General features: G+C 43.4%; 1 protein-coding gene across 1 annotated transcript; it reads right to left on the bottom strand.

The window, feature by feature from the left end:
- Nucleotides 1–1,923: 1,923 nt before the first annotated feature.
- LOC106609999 (ATP-dependent RNA helicase DHX15) lies at nucleotides 1,924–17,981 on the bottom strand. The gene is made up of 14 exons (XM_014209085.3): nucleotides 17,771–17,981; nucleotides 16,155–16,491; nucleotides 15,260–15,453; nucleotides 14,497–14,656; nucleotides 13,166–13,384; nucleotides 12,664–12,831; nucleotides 12,283–12,369; nucleotides 6,169–6,318; nucleotides 5,761–5,869; nucleotides 5,339–5,530; nucleotides 3,518–3,640; nucleotides 2,971–3,161; nucleotides 2,644–2,813; nucleotides 1,924–2,438 (listed from the first exon to the last, which is right to left on the bottom strand). Exons 1-14 carry the CDS (start codon nucleotides 17,830–17,832, stop codon nucleotides 2,321–2,323), a joined length of 2,280 nt encoding a protein of 759 aa, XP_014064560.1. The 5' UTR covers nucleotides 17,833–17,981; the 3' UTR covers nucleotides 1,924–2,320.
- Nucleotides 17,982–19,876: the final 1,895 nt, after the last annotated feature.

Below are 19,876 nucleotides of genomic sequence, written 5' to 3' on the forward strand. Positions count from 1 at the left end.
ACGCAAACATTTCATTTTTTTTATATCCATTGATGATGTGCTGCTTTTAATGTCTGTGTGTCCTTGTGTTTTTATGGTCTATTTACTGGTAATGTATGTATTGGCTGGTACAATTAAATTTCCCCTCTGGGGGATTAATAAAGTATTATCTTATCAGCTGCTGAAGCCCTATTGGGTTCATCAAAGTGACTTCCACTGTAATGGACCTTCTCATGATAGTACAACGTATCGTAATCCCAGACATTCAACAACCGGAAACGCTAGACAGAGAGCATATGAGGGACACATGGCCATGGAAAAAGGTAGCGGCATATATGTTTTATTGGAAAAATGACTTCTGCTAGTTGTAGGTTACTATTCAAGATACATTGAAATAACAAAGACACCCATAACCACATCAGATGGAGTTATCAATCGATTACAGTACATTTTTGCAAGTGGGCGCTGAGGTCCTGGTTAAAGATAACGCTCCCCAGTTCTCCGCAAGCTCCATTTGCCGCAGAATATGACTTCACACGTGACCAGTAGCCAATACCACACACAAAGCAACAGTGAGGCCGAGAGGGCTGTGAAAACAGTCAACGAACTGTTGAAAAAGAACAAGGATCCGTACAGGGCTGATAGCTTACAGGGTCACAGCACTGCATCATGGGAGCTCTCCATTGCCTGTCTCGCCAGCTCAGCTCAAACCCCAACGGCCTAACTGGAAGGCGTTCGCTAAGAGGGACAAACAGCTGAAACCGAGACAAACTGTAGACTTTAATCAGAGACACCAGGCTGCGAGAAGGTCAACGGGTGTGGACTACAACCTCAAAGACACGAGCAACAGTGCTGCGGAAAGCAGATGCACCACGCTTCCATGTGGTGGACACAGGCTCAGAGGAGGAGCTAGACATACCTCTGAGCCCTTCCAGACTCAGCCACAGCCAACACACAGAGGGGGGAAGGAGAGAGAATGCTCAGAGCCACGTGAATAGAATATACTGACCTATACCCAGCAAAAAGAAAGACTATACAAGAGTTCTAACTGTAATTTCATGCTTTCATACAGTTTCTGGATGTGAAGTAGCATTGTTAAAGAATACTTGTTCTCAAATTGCATTGAAGTTATTTTTCAATGTTATGAATGTTGACTTCTTGTTCATCGGAGGGGGGGAAGATGTAGTAGGATATCCCTTTTGGGCATCCATAGTTATGTACAACATGCACAGACTAAACTAAGTAAATATGCCGAAGCTAGAACCTTGTGGTGACATTTTTTTTATACACAGGGAGCATCAATGTACAAGTTTAGGATTAAAATGTCATGTTCAGCAATGCTAATGAAAGGTATACTCAGGAGTGAAAGTAAGGTGGTATGGTCCGGTGTCCCGGCGAAATAAATAGTGGGGGTACACCGTACCAGTAAAATATAAGCCTATCGCATTAATTAAAACAAAATGTTGAGAAAACTATAGTCAATAACGCCATTATTTAACATTACCGCATGTCAGCTGCATGAAAATGAGCAAAGTGATTTCAAAACGTGCGGTATACTCTCCCAACAGCATCGTGGTTCGACGAGAACACTGAAGCGTTACCAAGGCGGAGATATGGAGACATGTGGCCCAGACAGAGAAGCGGGCATACATCAGTGGACGCATCAATTCAGGCTGTAAGTGTAGTGTGCCTAATGACAAATCGCTGAATGTCATTACACGTTAATGTTTTTCTAACAGATGCCGATTTCCATTCATCAAATTGCGGGTGCACAGTGCACTGTTTGGATGCTGGAACTATTTAGTGAGTGGACAAAGGTACACGGGTAGCAGGAGAGTCTTTTGAAGTGATCCACTTTCACCCCTGGGTATACATAATGTATGTTATTTACAGGTTATTCATTCAAAGTTAACAAACAAATATTTTAGACAATCAAAGACATCGTCAATGACCATGAGCTATTACTCATTATTTTATTCAAGTCGAAGCTCCTTTATTGAAGAAACAAGGACAACCTAGGCAAGTACACTTTTTTTCTCAGGGTTCACAATTTCCTAGAGGAACATCAACAATATCCACATGAATGCTCATGCTTAACATGTTAATTGTATTCCTTTTGAAAATCTCTAATCAGAATAGCCTAATATTCACCATTGATATCAATTTCATAAATGCTTAGTTATACATGTTGCTATTGAATGGACAGAAAAACAACAAAAAGTTATAAAAATCATATCTTGAATCGAGAGAAACATTAAGATGGAAGATAGGATACAAACTTTAAAGTATGAATTGTGCCAAGCTCTTTCAAGGATGTCTTCCGCTCTCCAGACGCTGTTAATCAGTACTGGGAATACTCCTTTGTCTGGAGTTTGGCAACAATTCGCTCCAACTGCCTCTTAGCTTCACACTGTGGGAAGTTGCCCATTTCGTAGTACTGAGGAGCAACCTTCACCAGCCTGGGGAGACGAGATCAATTAAATACATAATACAATCAAAATATAAAAAAAAAGCATTACTTAAAAGCCTATGTTTAAGTGTAAACGAGAAAGTCATAAGACATGAGTATTGAAACGTTGACGCTTATCAAAAACCCTTGTTATTCGCTAATCATTTTATTTGTGTGGACATTTCTGAGTTAAGACTTCATGACCTCAAACGTACCATTCCGGTTTAATATCCGAGCAGGTGCGAATGTAGTTCTTAGTGGTGAGGACAAACTCATTATAGAGCACCCACTCTGGCTTGTGGTCCAGGACAGTAGACGGGTGTAGCTGGACCACCTGGTTGTCCTTGACTGTGAGGTAATGGCCCGTGCGCTCCAAATGAGCCACCTAAGCAAACAAGAAAATAATAGAACATTTCAGAAAACACGCATGCAATGCGAGACAAATCGTATTTGTTCACTTAACGATGAATATCAGGGTTAGGCTCAATTCCATTTCAATTCAGAGAGTTAATTGAAATGGAACCTGCCTTGCACAGACTGACCTGCATGAAAAAGCCTGTGACGAGCGCTCGGCGGATGTTGATGTAGTAGTCTCTGCTGGTGAATTCGGTGCTGCGCCGGGGCAGGTTGAAGCGGTCCATGATCCGGGACAGCTGCGAGCGCACGTTGTCGGCCGACATCAGCGAACGGTAGTTCACAAAGTTGTCGTAGCACCACTGTGTAGACTCGTGGTCTGAGAAACGACAACACAGATCAACCAAAGTTACAGGCAACGGCAAGTCAAATAAGCCTCATGTTTCACAAAGTGACATTGCACTTAAAAATCTGACTTCAAAAGTGAGTCTTCTGTTGAGATAAGTCCGTGGCCATATCCGATTACCCATACTTGCGCCATGTTATTTCCAGATTTGCGGTGCTTATCTTTAGTCTTTTATTCATTAGGGTTGGTCCACACAACCCATGGCGTAGGATGTGGACTCACGTTTGAGGTCTGAAACATCTGACAAACCTTGATTTTGAAGTCTAATCTGTCCCCTTAATGATTTTTTTACCCTATCAAAATAAAATGTTTGTGGCGCCCATGCTTACTTTGTTTGAAGGCGTGGTAGACGTTGAGGAGCGTCAGGTGGTCTCCGTCGATGTGGGCGAACCGCATTTTGGACTCGTCCGCCGCCTTCTTAGCCTCGGTGGGGCGGACGAAACACTGCGGGACTAGACAAGGTTGGTATGGGCCCCAACACAGACGCCCATAGGGATAAGTCAAGCATTCACAGAACAGAGGAACAAGGCCTATTGCAGCTAGAAAACGTCAGAGAGCATAGGGGGGCAGGACCAAGTGGTGTGTTTATGTGGGGGGGGGGGGGGGGGGGGGGGGGGGGGGGGCTCTTCCGACTGCATGATGACTGGCTACTAGCTTGTCAAGGGGGGTCAACACCTAACCACATCTGCAAAACAAAAGAGGTTTCACACACCTGCAGAGCGTTAAAAGAGCATTGAACTTGAGAACAGTGTACTGTATATATAACATTCAAGAGAATCCAAGTCCATTTCACATTCAAGTCAATGGCTACATAAAACAGCCTTGACCGTTATAAAAGGGAAATAGATATCCTTATATGATGTGACTACTGACATACAGATGTGTGGAAGAAGAACATCAATATGTCCAAATTGGGAGTCTTTGCAACACCACCAGATCATTACTCATACATGTTTAAATGTGATTTGACATTCAAGGTAGTCATTTCACATTCACAGACCAAATTCAACATGCATTTCAGGAAACGTTACAAGAATCAAAAAATGTATGGCCTTTGTATTGAACTGGGATTTCTATGAATCTCCTAAATTGATATTGAATTGACCACAACCAAATCACAAATGTGTATGAGTAAAGCATGAGGGGAATGCCAATTTGAAATACTGTGAAAAGTCCAAACACTGAACATTCTATATGATAAAAACAGAAATCTATCTTGCCATATTGAATGCAAATATTTTCCCTCCAGTAGTAAAACCAAAATTGTCCAAGAAAGCTTAAAATATATCCTAATCAACCACCCACATGCAGATAACAAATAATCCTGTATAATTTGTAAACCTCACTTAAAACAAAAATAAAGATCAGGCCTTGATGAAAAATAATTTTGACGAGTAAGAGCATGACAACATCTTGACGATAAAAAATAACATTGCATCTTGTACTGCCGGTGTAATTGGGACAACAATGCATCAAAGACACCTTTAAAGCAGCCGTAGACAAACCACTAAACAAATGCAAAGAGGCAATGTTTTAGACGCATCTGAGAACACTACATTGAGGTGCCTGCCCTGCACAATTGCACTAAGGATAAACACTCCCAGATATCAAGCAGTTGGAAGAAACCTGGTCAACTTTTCAATTTGATACGGAATACAATTGGTTTTCAGTTTACTTTTCCATCAACCATTAAATTGCTAATGGTCATTATCAATCACAGATCTTACCAGTAAGCCATCCAAATCCTTTGTGTAGACCAAAAAAAAGTGTATTTTCCCTGGGGTCCGCTAAGGCGGAAGTTCCCCACCATTGGCTTTTTGTCATCTCAAATTTTGATTTGAGAAATACTTACCAAATATTGTTGTTAACTCGATCCCTCCATATAAATCGAATATTTTCTAGCATCTTTGCTAACTACACCTGCAAGCCCCCTTAACTGGGGGCCACATCTTTACTTTTCAAAAAGAAGAATTAACTCTTCTACCATTAGGAATTAACAAATATCATTAAAAAATCACTGAGGAGACGATCAATCTAGAGATCTCCATCTTGCATTAAATTGGAACCCAGTGTTAAGAGGGTGTCAACTGGTGCCAAGGGTGGGCACTGGGCGACTTTGGATGCCAGCCATCCCGGCCCTGGGCCATTACCTGACAGCATGGCGGTGATGGAGAGGATCTCATTGGAGCAGTTGAACTCGCAGCTGGCGATCACCATCTTGGCCAGCTGGGGGTCCAACGGGAACTCTGCCATCATGGAGCCCAGCTCTGTCAGGTCGCCGTCGTCGTTGAGCGCCGCCAAGTAGTTGAGCAGCTCCAGCGCCCGCATCAGGGTCTCCGGGGCTTGAGAGCACAAGGGAGGAAGCAAGAGGAGCAAGTGATCAGTACCGCATTTGTCACTTTTACTTTTCTGGCTGTCAAACAATCAATCAACAAATCATATTTTATGATAACCTGGTTGGTCAAGAGGTAAATCAAGAAAGGCGGCTGCCAGTCAGTTTCAATTGAAACAGTTTCAAACTAAAGTAGCACTTCCAACAGGCAAGTATTCCAGCAAAACCTTGGCTCCCCACCTGGTGGGTCCATGAAGTCAAAGTGCACCAGGTCATCGATACCCAGCTTCTTCAACTGCAACACGACAGAACCCAAGTTGGACCGGAGAATCTCGGGATATGTGTTGTCCTGTGGTGGAATGGAAAATAGTCAGATCTGTAGAACATGAAGCCATTCTACTGGTATCATATCATCCGTTGAGTAACAAGGTCGGCTAATTCTGCCAAATCATGTGTTTAACGAGAGCTGAGCGTATTGGCCAAAACAGGCTTCTGTAAAATGCCCAGCACCACGCGAGATACGTTAGACTATAAACATTTCCTTAATAAATCCATTGTCCTCAACATTACCCATAAGATAACAATTTATTCAATTGTCCATTCGACCATGTACTTTGCCCAACATTTCTACAATCCAGGACAGTTCACCTGCATCTCGGTCTTGTAGGCTTTCTCAGTGTAGAGGCGGAAAGTCTTCCCTGGCCGTGTCCTGCCAGCGCGGCCCGCCCTCTGCTGCGCCGAGGCTTTGCTGATCGCCGTGACCAGGAGAGACTCCACCCTGATACGAGGGTTGTACACCTGTGGGTTACAGAGTAGACAACATTCTCACTCAAGTCTTATTTTATTAAAATTGGTGTATGCGGATTCCACGTTGGTTAATGTTAACTCAAAATGACAACTAGGTTCCAGTTTAACAATGTTTACTTCACCGTATGACCACAGTACATAGTCGCCATCACACTGAAGCCAGGTCCATCTCCAGTGAGACTACTGCGCAGGCGTACTAATAACAGTGATAGGACCGTAATAACAGAAATATAGGGACACGTAAAACATGAACTTAATCTCCCACCTTTTCTTTAGAAAAATAAAACAAAATAATTAAAAATGTCCTAAGTATTATTTAAGTTCCCCATTACAAATGGATTGTTTGACAGTTTTTATTTGTATTATGCAGGCTGCCACTTTCCATTACTGAGTGGCTTTAGGAGCACAAGACCGGATGCTCCCTTTTTAGTTAGACAGTCAGCAAGCTGTTCATTTGTGGCCGACCGGGAAAACAGCTTTGAGGTGTGGAATCACAGTTTGCTCTTAGCTTCAGGCGGAGGTCAGATGTGAATGTCCCTTGACAGCTCTGTTCCCTGCAAAAATGCAGTTTTGATGTCTATGGAAAGAAGTTTCCATTTTTTCTGGCAGATCACTGTCAGCAGAAATCTGAGTGACTGATGCGCATGTCGTGAGTCTTTTGGGAGTTCTTTAGCAGCCAGCTCCTCAAAACCTCTAACAACTAGGACGTGTTTTTTGCACTATTCCAGTTAAGGATTCTTTAAGGGTACACACCTACCGTGAGACATATTTTTGCCCCCATGTCTTTGACTTCCTCAAACACTCAATTTTTCCTCCAATTACTGAGCTCATCTAGTTTAGCTGTCAAATGTCACATCCTTTGTTTCAAGTACATCATAATTGAAAGTCATTCTATTTTTCTCAATTTTCTGTTGGTTCAATTCTGAGATTATCTACAAGTGACAGGTCAGCTGACCCTGTTGTACCAGAAAGTGCAGCGGGTTCAGAGTACTCCAATTTGTACCAGTTCTGGTGTTTTCTGTTGGCTTTCCCTGCTCGTCTAATGACTGTTGCTGTGTATGGAATCACTTTCTCTGTCCATGTATTTAACAGTTTCCCCAGTTTAAGATTGGAACAACCATGGTGTCTTAACACGTGGCTGTTGAATGTTTTCCTCATTTGAACACATTATTACCCGTGTCATGGTTGAAGGTCTCTGCTCCATTTCCTGTGTCAGTTTCAGTGTTCATATCATTGGATGTGACATCTGACAGGTTTGTGTCTGTTAATGTGTCCTTTTTGTCAATTTTCAGTAGGAGGCTGATTCTCAGCAACAGCCCCTCGAGCTTGTTGATCATTTACATTCTGCAATCTTGAGTGATGCACCCTGACGATGGTGCCTCCGTGTCTCACAAGTACCACCACACCATCTTGGCCAATGACTACTTCCGGTCCCTTCTACTCTTGACAGGCAACTCGTTTGTGGTACACTTTGTTTCCAGTCTCGTATTTCTCATCTGTGGGTCGAAGCTGTTTACACAGAGCCCTACGAATTCAGTGAATGCTTTTCTCGCTGCATGTGGTGCTGAAAGGTGCTGTCCCACCCATGCACTCAAACTGGTCCCTTCTAGTGCTGGTGGCTTGTCAACCAGTACAGAGGGAAGATTAGGGTTCTAACCCAACACTAGTTGTCATCGGCTGTAGCCATGAACATTGTGCATTGAGTTTTTTGCCATCAAAAGCCCAATCTAGGGGTGTTTTCCAGTTACATCCATTGTCTTGCTTCACTTTCAGCATAATCTCTGAGTGTCTGATTGTGTCTCTCCAGAAGTCCATTGCTCCATGGACTGTACGCAGCAGTTGTCTTTACTTCCATGTTGAATTTCTCTGCCATTTCATTATTATTGAATTCTCCTCCATTGTCACTGTACAATTTCTGGGGCGGGAGATGCACACTTATCCAGGAATGAATGAAGGGCTTGACGATTTCACTGGGTTTCTTTGTATTCACAATGCATCCAGCACTGATGCGTGTGAAGTGGTCGATTATGTGAAGGTACCACACACACACTTTGTCCTAGCTCAAGTAGATCTACAGCCACTGTTTCATTGTACTTGGAAGCCAGTGGCAAACCAACAGCTGGTCTGGGCTTAGGTTTGCAGCATGTCTCACAACTGTTAACTATCTACCCTAGAATGGAAATACTCTCATCAACATTATTCCCAGAACTGCTGAGTTATTTTTGAAGTCTGTCAACTGTAGCATGTCCAAACTATTTGTGAGGATTTAACAATACTTTGTGTTTTTCCTCTGTGGTCATGTTCTCTGTGTCCGCCAGAATCTCATTTTTACATGGACTCTGTGTGATGTCTTTGTCTAAAATGTTTACACAATAGTGGCCTGTGGTAGTAGGTTCAAGGGTCACTGGTTGTTTAAACAACACTGCCATGTCATTGTTTATGTCTAGTACAGACCCTGCCTTCTTGAGGGAAGCTTTGCTTAATAGTAAGGGGATATCTGCAGGGACCACCTCTGTTTCAATGTGACACTTAGTCTGACACATTTTTGCTGGTATCTTGACTCTTGGTAGCATGGATGACTCTTCCCATCTCCAAATTTGAAAGCTCTGTGTCAATCATATTTTGTACTTATTTAGTTCACTGACATAGCGATCCAAGCCATTTTGCACCACAAACGGTGCGTGTACATGCAGTATCAAATCACAGCAGATCCTAAGGATTCAACCTATAAAGACCTCAGAAGTAGATTCATTTGAAAACAGTGTAATGTTACACTGCGCCATCTGTGTTTACATTTTCCTCTTAGTTTAAACTTGTTCATTCTTATGAGGACAGTCTTTAATCCAATCGTAAGGGCTTTGACAAATAGCACATTTTGATCTCCTTCCATATTTGTCCGGTGGATTTGTGCCGGGCTATGGCGCCCTCGTCTGGTTGTCTTGAGAACGTTACTTGTTGGCGCCTTTTCTCTGCTGCTCAGCGTAATATGCCGCGTCACTCACTTGCATTCCATCTGTTATTGGCCGGACAGACTTTAGTGCTGACTTCATTGACGCAAAAGTCAGCACTGTAGGAGCAGTAAAGCCAACTGTTTCTCCCTACCACCCATACAGGCAGTATCTAGCAACTTGAAAGCTCACACGGCATCTGGGAGAACCATATCGTACATGCGCATCCTATTGTACCTCTGTCTCTGGTAACACTGTCAAAGTTTGAATATGCCTCGTTGTCACGGTCTTTTTCTTAACACAGGACCCAGTGCTCTGATCAAAGTTATCATACTGTCATCCTTGTTCAAATCCTCAACGGATATTTCCAGTGCTGTATCTCGCTCAAACGATAATACAACCGCAAGTGCTTGCTTTTTCTCGTCCAGATTAGTAACCAGTGTCCAGATTCCAAATTCATTTTTCCAACTTTCATATGACCTCTTCTCGTCGAAGCGGCATATTTTAACGTTAGTTATTAGCCCTCATCTGCTACCAATGTTAACGCAAAAGGTTTCAGTTTAACAACGTTCACTGATCAATCGCTTTCAATTTGAGGAACGATATTTCTTAAGCATTAATTGTCTTCAGAATACTTAAGTGCGATTTTTTTCTGAAAGGGTCGTAAGGGAGATAAAGAACAGAAAACATTAACAGAGTATTGTGGTTGATATGTACTTTTAAAACAGTATTACCATTTCAAAAAAAAAAAAAAAGATTGCGCTTTCGTGATCCGTATTAAGTTTAAATTGCACTCAGTAGTCTGAGCAGCGCTATCAATAGACAGACTGGGGAGAGCAGAGTGCCGACCACCTTACTAAAGCCGAGGTTAGCGGAGTAAAAGTTTGAGGAAAACGCTTGCCAGTCTTCCCTGCTACCACTTCAGTCATCGTGATTTGTGGCTGCTGTGGGAACTGTTCTGACATTCTCATCTGCTTTGCTGATTCGAAGTGACTGTTGATTGTCGACTTTCTCGTGTTCCAGCACAACGTTGCATGGAGTGCAAAACAATTTCCCCCCACTTTCATGTAAAACATTTGGAAATTGCTTCGCATGCTCTTTAGCTGTTGTTTTTGTTGGCAAATGAGATTGATCTATGTTCATTGTATTGCCTGCCTGTCAGCCATCAACCAGCCATCATCTTCGCACGTGAAAACGCTGACAGAACAGAAAGAAAAAAAAAAAAGTCGGCTTGGACCATTTTCCACAGTAACAGTGCAGTAATTGGTCCAAATTACGAACCCGCTTTGGATTGGACCATTTTATGCGCTAAAAGTGCGGGGATTGGTCGGAATTGCGAGCTCTCGCATAATGTGCCAATTGCAAAATTCAATGCAAAATCAACCAATATCAGAATCCTGGAGGGACTGGATAATACAGAAAATTTGCCCAATATGGTTTGGGCCATGCTCTACAAACAGTTTGCTGATAAATTGGACAGGTAGCTTATATGCTAAAGCCAGAATTTTTATTTGATAATTGGCAGCCAAGCAAACCGGTCATCATTCAAATGATAGCCTACCCTAGATATTTAGTGGAAATTTGCATAAATTAAAGTTAGTCAACCTCATGCGCTCCAATTCATCCAAATTGTATTTGATGGGGTTGAGGTCAGGGCTCTGTGCAGGCCAGTCAAGTTCTTCCACACTGATCTCGACATACCATTTCTGTATGGACCTCGCTTTGTGCACGGGGGCATTGTCATGCTGAAACAGGAAAGGGCCGTTCCCAAACTGTTTCCACAAAGATGAAAGAACGGAATCGTCTAGAATGTCATTGTATGTTGTAGCGTTTATATTTCCCTTCACTGGAACTAAGGGGCCTAGCCCGAACCATTAAAAATAGCCCCAGACCATTATTCCTCCTCCACCAAACTTTACAGTTGGCACTATGCAGTCGGGTAGGTAGCGTTCTGGCCTTCGGCAAATCCAGATTTGTCCGCCGGACTGCCAGATCGTTAAGCGTGATTCCAGAGAACATATTTCCTCTGCTACAGAGTCCAATGACGGCGAGCTTTACACCCCTCCAGCCGACGCTTGGCACTGCGCATGGTGATCTTAGGCTTGTGTGCGGCTGCTCGGCCACGGTAACCCATTTAATGAAGCTCCCGACAAACAGTTCTCATGCTGACGTTGCTTCCAGAGGCAGTTTGGAACATGATCGTAAGTGTTACAACCGAGTGTAAGAGTATTCGTTCTGTCCCTCTCCTCTACCCATCGCTCCACAAAAGCCGCAGCCCTTGCAGAGCAAGGGAAACAACTACTTCAAAGTCTCAGAGCGAGTGACGTCACCAACTGAAACGCTATTAGCGATACAGCACTCGACAGTTCTGTTGTTGTTCCTAGACTTTTCCACTTCATAATAACAGCACTTACAGTTGACCAGGGCAGCTCTAGCAGGGCAAAAATTTTACGAACAGTTGTTGGAAAGGTGGCATTCTATGACGGTGCCACGTTGAAAGTCAGTGAGCGCTTCAGTACGGGCCATTCTACTGCCAATGTTTGTCTATGGAGAGTGCATTGCTGTGTGCTCGATTTTATACACAGGTGTGGCTGAAAGGGGTGTCCACATACACTTCATGGCCAAAAGCATGTTTTTAAATCAATATTTGCACATAAAAGTATTTCCACTGCAATTGTTGTGAAATCTATTTCAGACCAAAAAAAGATCCCATCTTGTCTTGTTGACATTGGGAAACTTTACTGATAACATTCTGTTTCTAGGAGGTGTGTCATGAGTTGTTTAAAGCGTCAGGTAATTAATCTGCATGAAATGGTTGGATGGAAACCTGGTTACTACTATTATTTTTCTATCTGCATTGTGCTTAGATTGTGGACTACAGAATGTTCAAGTGTCACTGTTATTGAAAAAAGTACAAGTTTGTAGTACTGGTGCCAGGTATTCCCTCTGAGTTTGAAATGATGAGGTAAGGTAAAACAATTATAGAGGGAGAGGAGTAGCAGCCTACCTTTTGCTTGGCAAAACCAGGATCGATCACAAACACCACTCCGTCGATGGTAAGGGATGTCTCAGCAATGTTTGTGGAAACCACAACCTAGGAAACAGGCATTGGGGTTAGCACTAGCAGACAACTGAAAGACTTTCTATACAAACTTACATCATAAGCCATTGGAAATATTTGGTGATAAACGAGCGCCAATGTATGAAATCTGGGTTGTATTCAGTAGGGCACCCCATAGCAAAACATTTTGAAATTAAAAACTAAAATCTGTGTTCTGATTGTACAAGTTCAGGAAGTACCTTCCCATTTCACTCAGTTTCAAAACGTTTTCTTCCTACTGAACACAACCCTCTTTTTATAGTCCGGGCATGTTCTGCTGGTCAGTACCTTTCTTCCTATCGCACCGCTGGGCTTCCTGGGGGGTGCGGCCTCAAAGATTCTTTGTTGCTGCTGGGGAGGCAGTGTGGAATATAGTGGAATGACTTTGATGTCTCCGACTTCAGGTCCCAAGTCGTCAATCTCCCGTTTGATCCGTTTACAGGCCTCGTCAATTTCCTGATAGTTCAGAGTCAGACAATATTCATGTTGAGCAGCAGACAGGTACCCTGAAAGTTAAACCTCCCCCAACCATTCAACTTATATTCATTCAGGTGACAACCTTGGTGTTGTCAGCATCACGCTTCAACACTGAACTGAACCGCCTTGACTGCATATGAGAAGGGCTGGAGGTATACCTCGAACAGTGAACCAACTCAAACCGTCTTGACTACATATGAGAAGGGGTAGAGGTATAGCCCTTGACTAGTGTCCAGTGAACCAGCCCTTGACTAGTGTCCAGTGAACCAACTCAAACTATCTGGATTGCATTTGAGAAGGGGTGGAAGTATACCTCTTGTCCGGTGAGGAACAGCAGACAGTCCCCCTCCTCTTCCTCACACATGTGGATCTGAACGACCGTGCGGATAGCGGCTTCCAGGTAGTCCCGCTCCGGCTCAGGGGTGTAGAAGATCTCCACGGGGTGTGTGCGTCCGGGAATGGTCAGCAGTGGACAGCTGTCAAAGTACACTTGGAACTTCCCGGCGTCTAACGTAGCGCTCATCACAATCACCTGGCAAAAAAACATTCCTGTTAATGCTTTGTGGTTGTTAAGGATTGTTGCAATGCCACTGTGTGTACAATAGTGAAACCGTGACTATGGGACCCAAAGAGGGACACATCTACATTTGAATAGGGATCTAAGATGGACGAGCAAATAACTAGGTTAATTGACATTGGGACTAACTAAAATAAGTGAAAAGCAATCCAAAAACATAACCCTTAAAGAGCGAATGCCTTTAAAAAGCAAATAAATCCCTTTGAAAACGGCCTGTGACATCGATATGAGTCAGAAACAGTTATTCTAGTGTTGTCTAAAACAGTTTGGATAATCCGTGCGTCACAATGGGTAAACGAAGGTTGGGTTTTGATTTGACAATGTCCATTTGCCCACTAACATGGAGTGAATAGCTGTGGTGATTGCTCTCTATCCAATAGTATAGACAGTGCGACAGACATACCCAGCAGCTCTGATGTTGTTTACATAAAACACGCTGTACATTTTTTTGTTGACAAATACAGCACAAACACCTTAGTTAGATGTAAAATTGCGCAACTAAAGTATCCTCTGCAAAAAAGACTAAATGAATTAACAGATTTCTTGAGTTACGGTATCTTAGAGTCATTCCAGGCTTCAGTGTCTACAGTGTCTCATGGGCGACAAACATTAACCAAACGCAGAATCTGTCAGGAAACACACCAAGACAGAAATCTAATTTCTTCTAATGAGCAACAGAAAAACACACGTGCCAATCCTCATATTCAGTGGCTCTTTAAGGCATTTTGTACATGCATGGTGACTGGGCTACACCAGGGGTTATTTTTGGATTTGGAAATAGTTAGCGGTAAAGCAACATTTACAATTCATGTGGTATTTTTCGCTCCATGTAACTCATTCAGTTATGGTCAATACCATTTTAACTGCATCCAAAAACAAGCAAATTTAAATTCAACTAATGAATCAAATTAATCTCCAGAATTGACTAAATGCAAATGATAAAGATATCAACCTTGGTTGTCTTTCCTTGATTCCCCACCGCTTTCTCAAAACACAGAGAAGATTCAAATCAAGGACATGAGGAATCGAGGAAAGACTTGAGATCCCCCCAGACTCAGAGGCTGTACCTTGAGGTCTGACCTCTGTCGGACCACCTCCTTCAAGACTCCCATTAGGATGTCCGTTGCCAGCGTTCTCTCGTGGGCCTCATCCAGGATGATCACGCCATACCGCTCCAGCAGGGGGTCATTCATGGCTTCCCGAAGCAACATACCGTCTGTCATATACCTTAAAGGGGAAAGGACACACATGGTTTGAAACATAGCAGATGCTGACCTAGTGATGGTTTGAACTCCAAAATGTGTGTTTATTGATCTTATGTCTCTTCAAATTGAACACATAAATACACAACCTTTGCTCCCTTTTAGTGTGCAGCTGTAACACTATACCAAATACTTGTTGACCACAGTAGTCTAAAATATCTTAATTCTTATTAAAGCATGTCCAAAGAAATTTGACTGAAGCCGTGTGTGTTGAATTGAATTAACTGGCTATAACCCAAATGCTTGGATCATGTATTCTGGGGGAATTCAATTACAGTTCTGAAGGGCCAAAATTCTGCGTTTTTGTTTTACCTATGTTGTGTTCAGTAGGCACAAAACAGGAGAAAACTCTTAACTGAGTGAAATGGCGATTAGTACCATCTGAAGTTATCCAATAAATTCTCATTTTCTAATTCCGTTGAATAACGTCTTGCAGCGCTTTGCTACAGGTGTGCCCTAATAATGATGATGATCATGGTAGTAGGCGAGAATGAAAACCGGAAGTGTTTAGGCCTGGAATTGTATAACCCTGACGTAGCCTCTACTATCCAGACAAGAAGTTGCTTACTTCAGTATGGTCTTGGCGGAGCTGCAGTCCTCGAATCGTATGGAGTAGCCCACCTCTTGGCCCAGCATGACGTCCATCTCATCGGCCACCCTCTGGGCCACGCTCATGGCTGCCACCCTCCTGGGCTGGGTACAGGCCACTGCCTTCTTGGGGCCGCCCAAGCCCTTCACCATGTCCACACACCACTGGGGGATCTGAGGAGGGGAAAGGGAGGGCATGTTATGGATGTGTCTGTCTGCTGAAACAACATAAAAACATATTCCAAGGTGCATTGGTTTGGAGGGGAGGGGGAGAATTGACTGGAATGCCAAATTACAAATCGCCCCTATATGCTACCTCTTCTGTGTTTGCAGATCTGAGGGAACAAAGTAGGTGTAAACACAGTGATGTAACCACTTGGCCTTCAATGGCATGTGGAGGGAGGGGGGGTTATTGCTTACTGTACACCTATCTGATTCCATCAGAAAACAAACAGAGGGAACAGGAGATCAAACTAAAAGTCAACCCAAACTGCTTCTTCCATTTCAAGCATGAAGATTTGCCAATGCAAAAATGCAAACTAAGCACTTTTGCAAAGTAGAAACACAGAAGAATTTAAGGCAGGGGTTGACATTAAGGGTTTCCCTATTTCCCAGGACAAGTGACCTGAGCATTCGCGCAAGCTGCCCCAAAGGGCAGATCGTTTTTTTTACCGATAACCAAAATGCAAAGATTTCGAGTAGTTGAGTCTTTCTGATTCCTCCCATGTGTAGGTGAAAATAACTTCAAATTTTCGGGGGCAAGTGATCGTAATCTTTCGGCCAACCAAAAAAAGACTCCTGACTTGCCCAATGGGCAAGAGCCTTTTAGCCCTTAATGTCAATCCCTGTTTAAGGACCTTCAAACAGAACTGCACCTGTGTGGTTTTCCCGGAGCCCGTCTCTCCGACAAGCACGAAGCTCTGGTGGCGTGCCAGGATGTCGTTGAAGCGCTCCTTATACTCCCACACAGGCAGCTGCAGCCTCTTCTTCAGGATCTCATAGTAGCGCGGCGTGTGGGGCAGGTTTGTGAACGGGTTGATCTGCTGCTGCATGGCTGTCTGCTTGAGAGGCAGCATGCCTCCCCCGGCCATCATGGTGTTGGGGGGCACGACAGAGGGCTTCACATCCCTATCTCGGTCCCGGTCCCGATCTCTGTCGCGGTCCCTGTCTTTAGAGCGCTCGTCACGGTCCCTGTCGCGATCTCTGTCTTTCCTAAAAAATTTAAGAATATACATAAGTCAGCACACGATAGTATATTACTTGAGTACACTTTAATGTAGTGGGACATTTACAAAATGTGCATAATGACAAAAACAAATTCAGTTATACATTTTGGGTTATGTCAATAATAATTATTACACAAGAATCAGTGGATTTATATTATTCATTAACCATTCTACAGCAAGACATTTTACAGATGACCATTTAATGGAATCCAAATATGCAAGTGTTTCTCCTGGTCCCCAAAATACTATTGTATGTAGATTAAGTGCTAATGCAAGTTGGATGCAATATTTGAAAACGCAAGTGTTGGTTATTAGGCTATCTTGCAGCTGAGAAGCTAGTTCCTGAACTTGAGAAATAGGCTGGCCAATTAATTGGCAAATAAAACCCAACTCTATGATTAAAGGATTACATTTCTTATTGTCAGTTGGCCCAACCGAAACTCAACCCCTCTGAATCAGAGAAGTGCAGGGGGCTGCCACATTGGGCACATGTTGTGGGTGATTAATTGCCTTGCTCAAGGGCAGAACGGTAGATTTTCACCTTCTCAGCTCGGGGATTCGAACTGGCAACCTTTCGGTGGACTGGAGCTCCAATGTCACATAAAATGATAATGTGTGGGATATTTAACTAGGCAAGTCAGTTAAGAACAAATTCTTATTTACAATGACGACCTACTCAAGCCAAACCCTTACCAGGACGACGCTGGGCCAATTGTGCGCCGCCCTATACGACTCCCAATCACAGCCGGTTGTGATACAGACTGGAATCGAACCAGTGTCTGTAGTGACGCCTCTAGCATTGAAATGGGGTGCCTTAGACCGCTGCGCCACTTGGGAGCCCAATTAAGGGCTATTTTGGGGGTGCCATAGTTTTTTATAAAAACTCGATTTAATATAACGTCGGAGCTCCAGTCCGCCCACTCTTGTATCCACTCAACTCCGTTGATGTAAAGACATCGTCGAATTGAGTTAACGTTACTTGGCTAGCCAGTTTACTCTGTATAACGTCAGCGCTAGGCCGCAGAACATCAACACGTGTCTTATCAACATGACTACACGAGCGTCACAAGCTGATTAACATAGGAAGCTCGCGGATATGTAGCTAATCGTTCATCATCGCTACAAAGTAGCCAGCTAATCAATGACAACTAGCAAGAAGAAACATTAGCCGGTTGATAGCTAGCTAAACAAAACAAGCTAGCAGCAACTTGCTACCCGAAAGAGAGTAGATGCAAGAGAGTAGATGCATGAAACGAGAAGCTTACCCATCAGATCTCTTTTTATTTGAGTAGTCATCGCCTAAATCTAAACGGTGTCTTTTAGACATGATGAATAAACATAGATAAAAAAAATAAAATAAGGGTATATTTAGCTACTTTCCTTACAACCGGCTAGCTACGATGATCTGCGCGAGGACGCAAATTCGGGTAACCCGGAAGCAGTTTGTTTTAGCTCGCTGGTTATGGTTCTGCTGAGGGTAAAACCACAGATAGATGAGACAAATATTTCACTGGATGTATAAATGTGAGACATCCGGTTGGCGTTTCCTCTCACTACCATATTTGGTAGTGAGAGGAAAGCGGGAGAAGATTGAGCTAGATGGATTTTGGCTGACATTCTGAACATTTTCTCATAAATGAAACATTTCATCTCCATACAGTTTTCTGTTTCCAAAACTATAATCTATAACAATCAGAGTTAGTTAATCTCATACAGATGTTACTTTAATAAGAGAATACAGCTCCTGGAAAAGAAGCTGTCAATATCACAACAAAAAAACAGGCAAATGCAAAGTAGGCATGCTGCAAGACTAAAAGTCACCAAAACCAAGTACGTCGTCATCTTATAGATTGGAATAACAAAAATGGAGGACGTAATTGACAAAAACCTTAACAGTCTCTGGCAAAAACTGGCATTGCGTAAGGACTAAGAGTCCTCTTACTTAGATCTAGTGCCTTTGATTGCATCCTGGAAGGCCATGTCGAGCGTGCCTACCCCCTCACACAAAAAATTATAAAGAAATGCACCATGTGTAGAATGTGAGCACAGCTTAGAAAAATACATGGTGAAGTTAACGAACCAAAAACCATAGCACAACGAAAACAGAAGGGTTTCACTGGATAGTACTTTTCTTTTGGTGCCTGGAACCCCCCTCCCCACGTCCCTTTTTTAGGACCCTGTCTTTCAAAGATAATTTGTAAAAATCCAAACAACTTCACGGATCTTCATTGTAAACATTGTTTCCCATGCTTGTTCAATGAACCTTAAACAATTAATGAACATGCACCTGTGGAACAGTCGTTAAGACACTAACAGCTTACAGACGGTAGGCAATTAAGGTCACAGTTATGAAAACTTAGGACACTAAAAAGGCCTTTCTACTGACTCTGAAAAACACCAAAAGAAAGATGTCCAGGGTACCTGCTCATCTGCATGAACGTGACTTAGGCATGCTGCAAGGAGACATGAGGACTGCAGATGTGGCTAGGGCAATAAATTGCAATGTCCGTACTGTGAGATGCCTAAGACAGCGCTACAGGGAGACAGGACAGACAGCTGATCGTCCTCGCAGTGGCAGAGCACGTGTACCAACACCTGCACAGGATCGGTACATCCAAACATCACATCTGCGGGACAGGTACACGATGGCAACAACAACTGCCCGAGTTACACCAGGAATGCACAATCCCTCCATCAGTGCTCAAACTGTCCACAATAGGCTGAGAGAGGCTTGACTGAGGGCTTGTAGGCCTGTAGTAAGGCAGGTCCTCACCAGACATCACCAGCAACAACGTTGCCTATGGGCACAAACTCACAGTTGCTGGACCAGACAGGACTGGCAAAAGGTGCTCATCACTGACGAGTCGCGGTTTTGTCTCACCAGGGGTGATGGTCAGATTCTCGTTTATCGTCGAAGGAATGAGCGTTACATCGAGGCCTGTACTCTGGAGCAGGATCGATTTGGAGGTGGAGGGTCCGTCATGGTCTGGGGCGGTGTGTCACAGCATCATTGGACTGAGCTTGTTGTCATTGCAGGCAATCTCAACGCTGTGCGTTACAGGGAAGTCATCCTCCTCCCTCATGTGGTACCCTTCCTGCAGGCTCATCCTGACATGACCCTCCAGCATGTCAATGCCACCAGCCATACTGCTCATTCTTTGCGTGATTTCCTGCAAGACCTTCAACAGACACACCACCATCACAGGAATCCTATCTTCATTCCTCTACCTACCTATCTCCCAGAGGGACTGATGCATCCAGATTTTTCAGTTTTTTGAGTTTGTTTTTTGAGATCCGGAATCAGCGAAGAGCCCGAATCTCAATCCCATTGAGCACGTCTGGGACCTGTTTGATCGGAGGGTGAGGGCTAG

Source organism: Salmo salar, chromosome 08 (assembly GCF_965601325.2).
Source record: "Salmo salar chromosome 08, fSalSal1, whole genome shotgun sequence".
Taxonomy (NCBI): Eukaryota; Metazoa; Chordata; class Actinopteri; order Salmoniformes; family Salmonidae; genus Salmo; species Salmo salar.

Excerpts from the sequence above, each read along its gene's own strand:
- LOC106609999 (XM_014209085.3), bottom strand. The coding sequence starts at position 17,832 with ATGTCTAAAAGACACCGTTTAGATTTAGGCGATGACTACTCAAATAAA. Across the intron at positions 6,319-12,282 it reads CTGGTTTTGCCAAGCAAAAG|GTGTACAACCCTCGTATCAG; the intron begins GTAGGCTGCTAC and ends TGTAACCCACAG. Across the intron at positions 5,870-6,168 it reads CCTACAAGACCGAGATGCAG|GACAACACATATCCCGAGAT; the intron begins GTGAACTGTCCT and ends ATTCCACCACAG.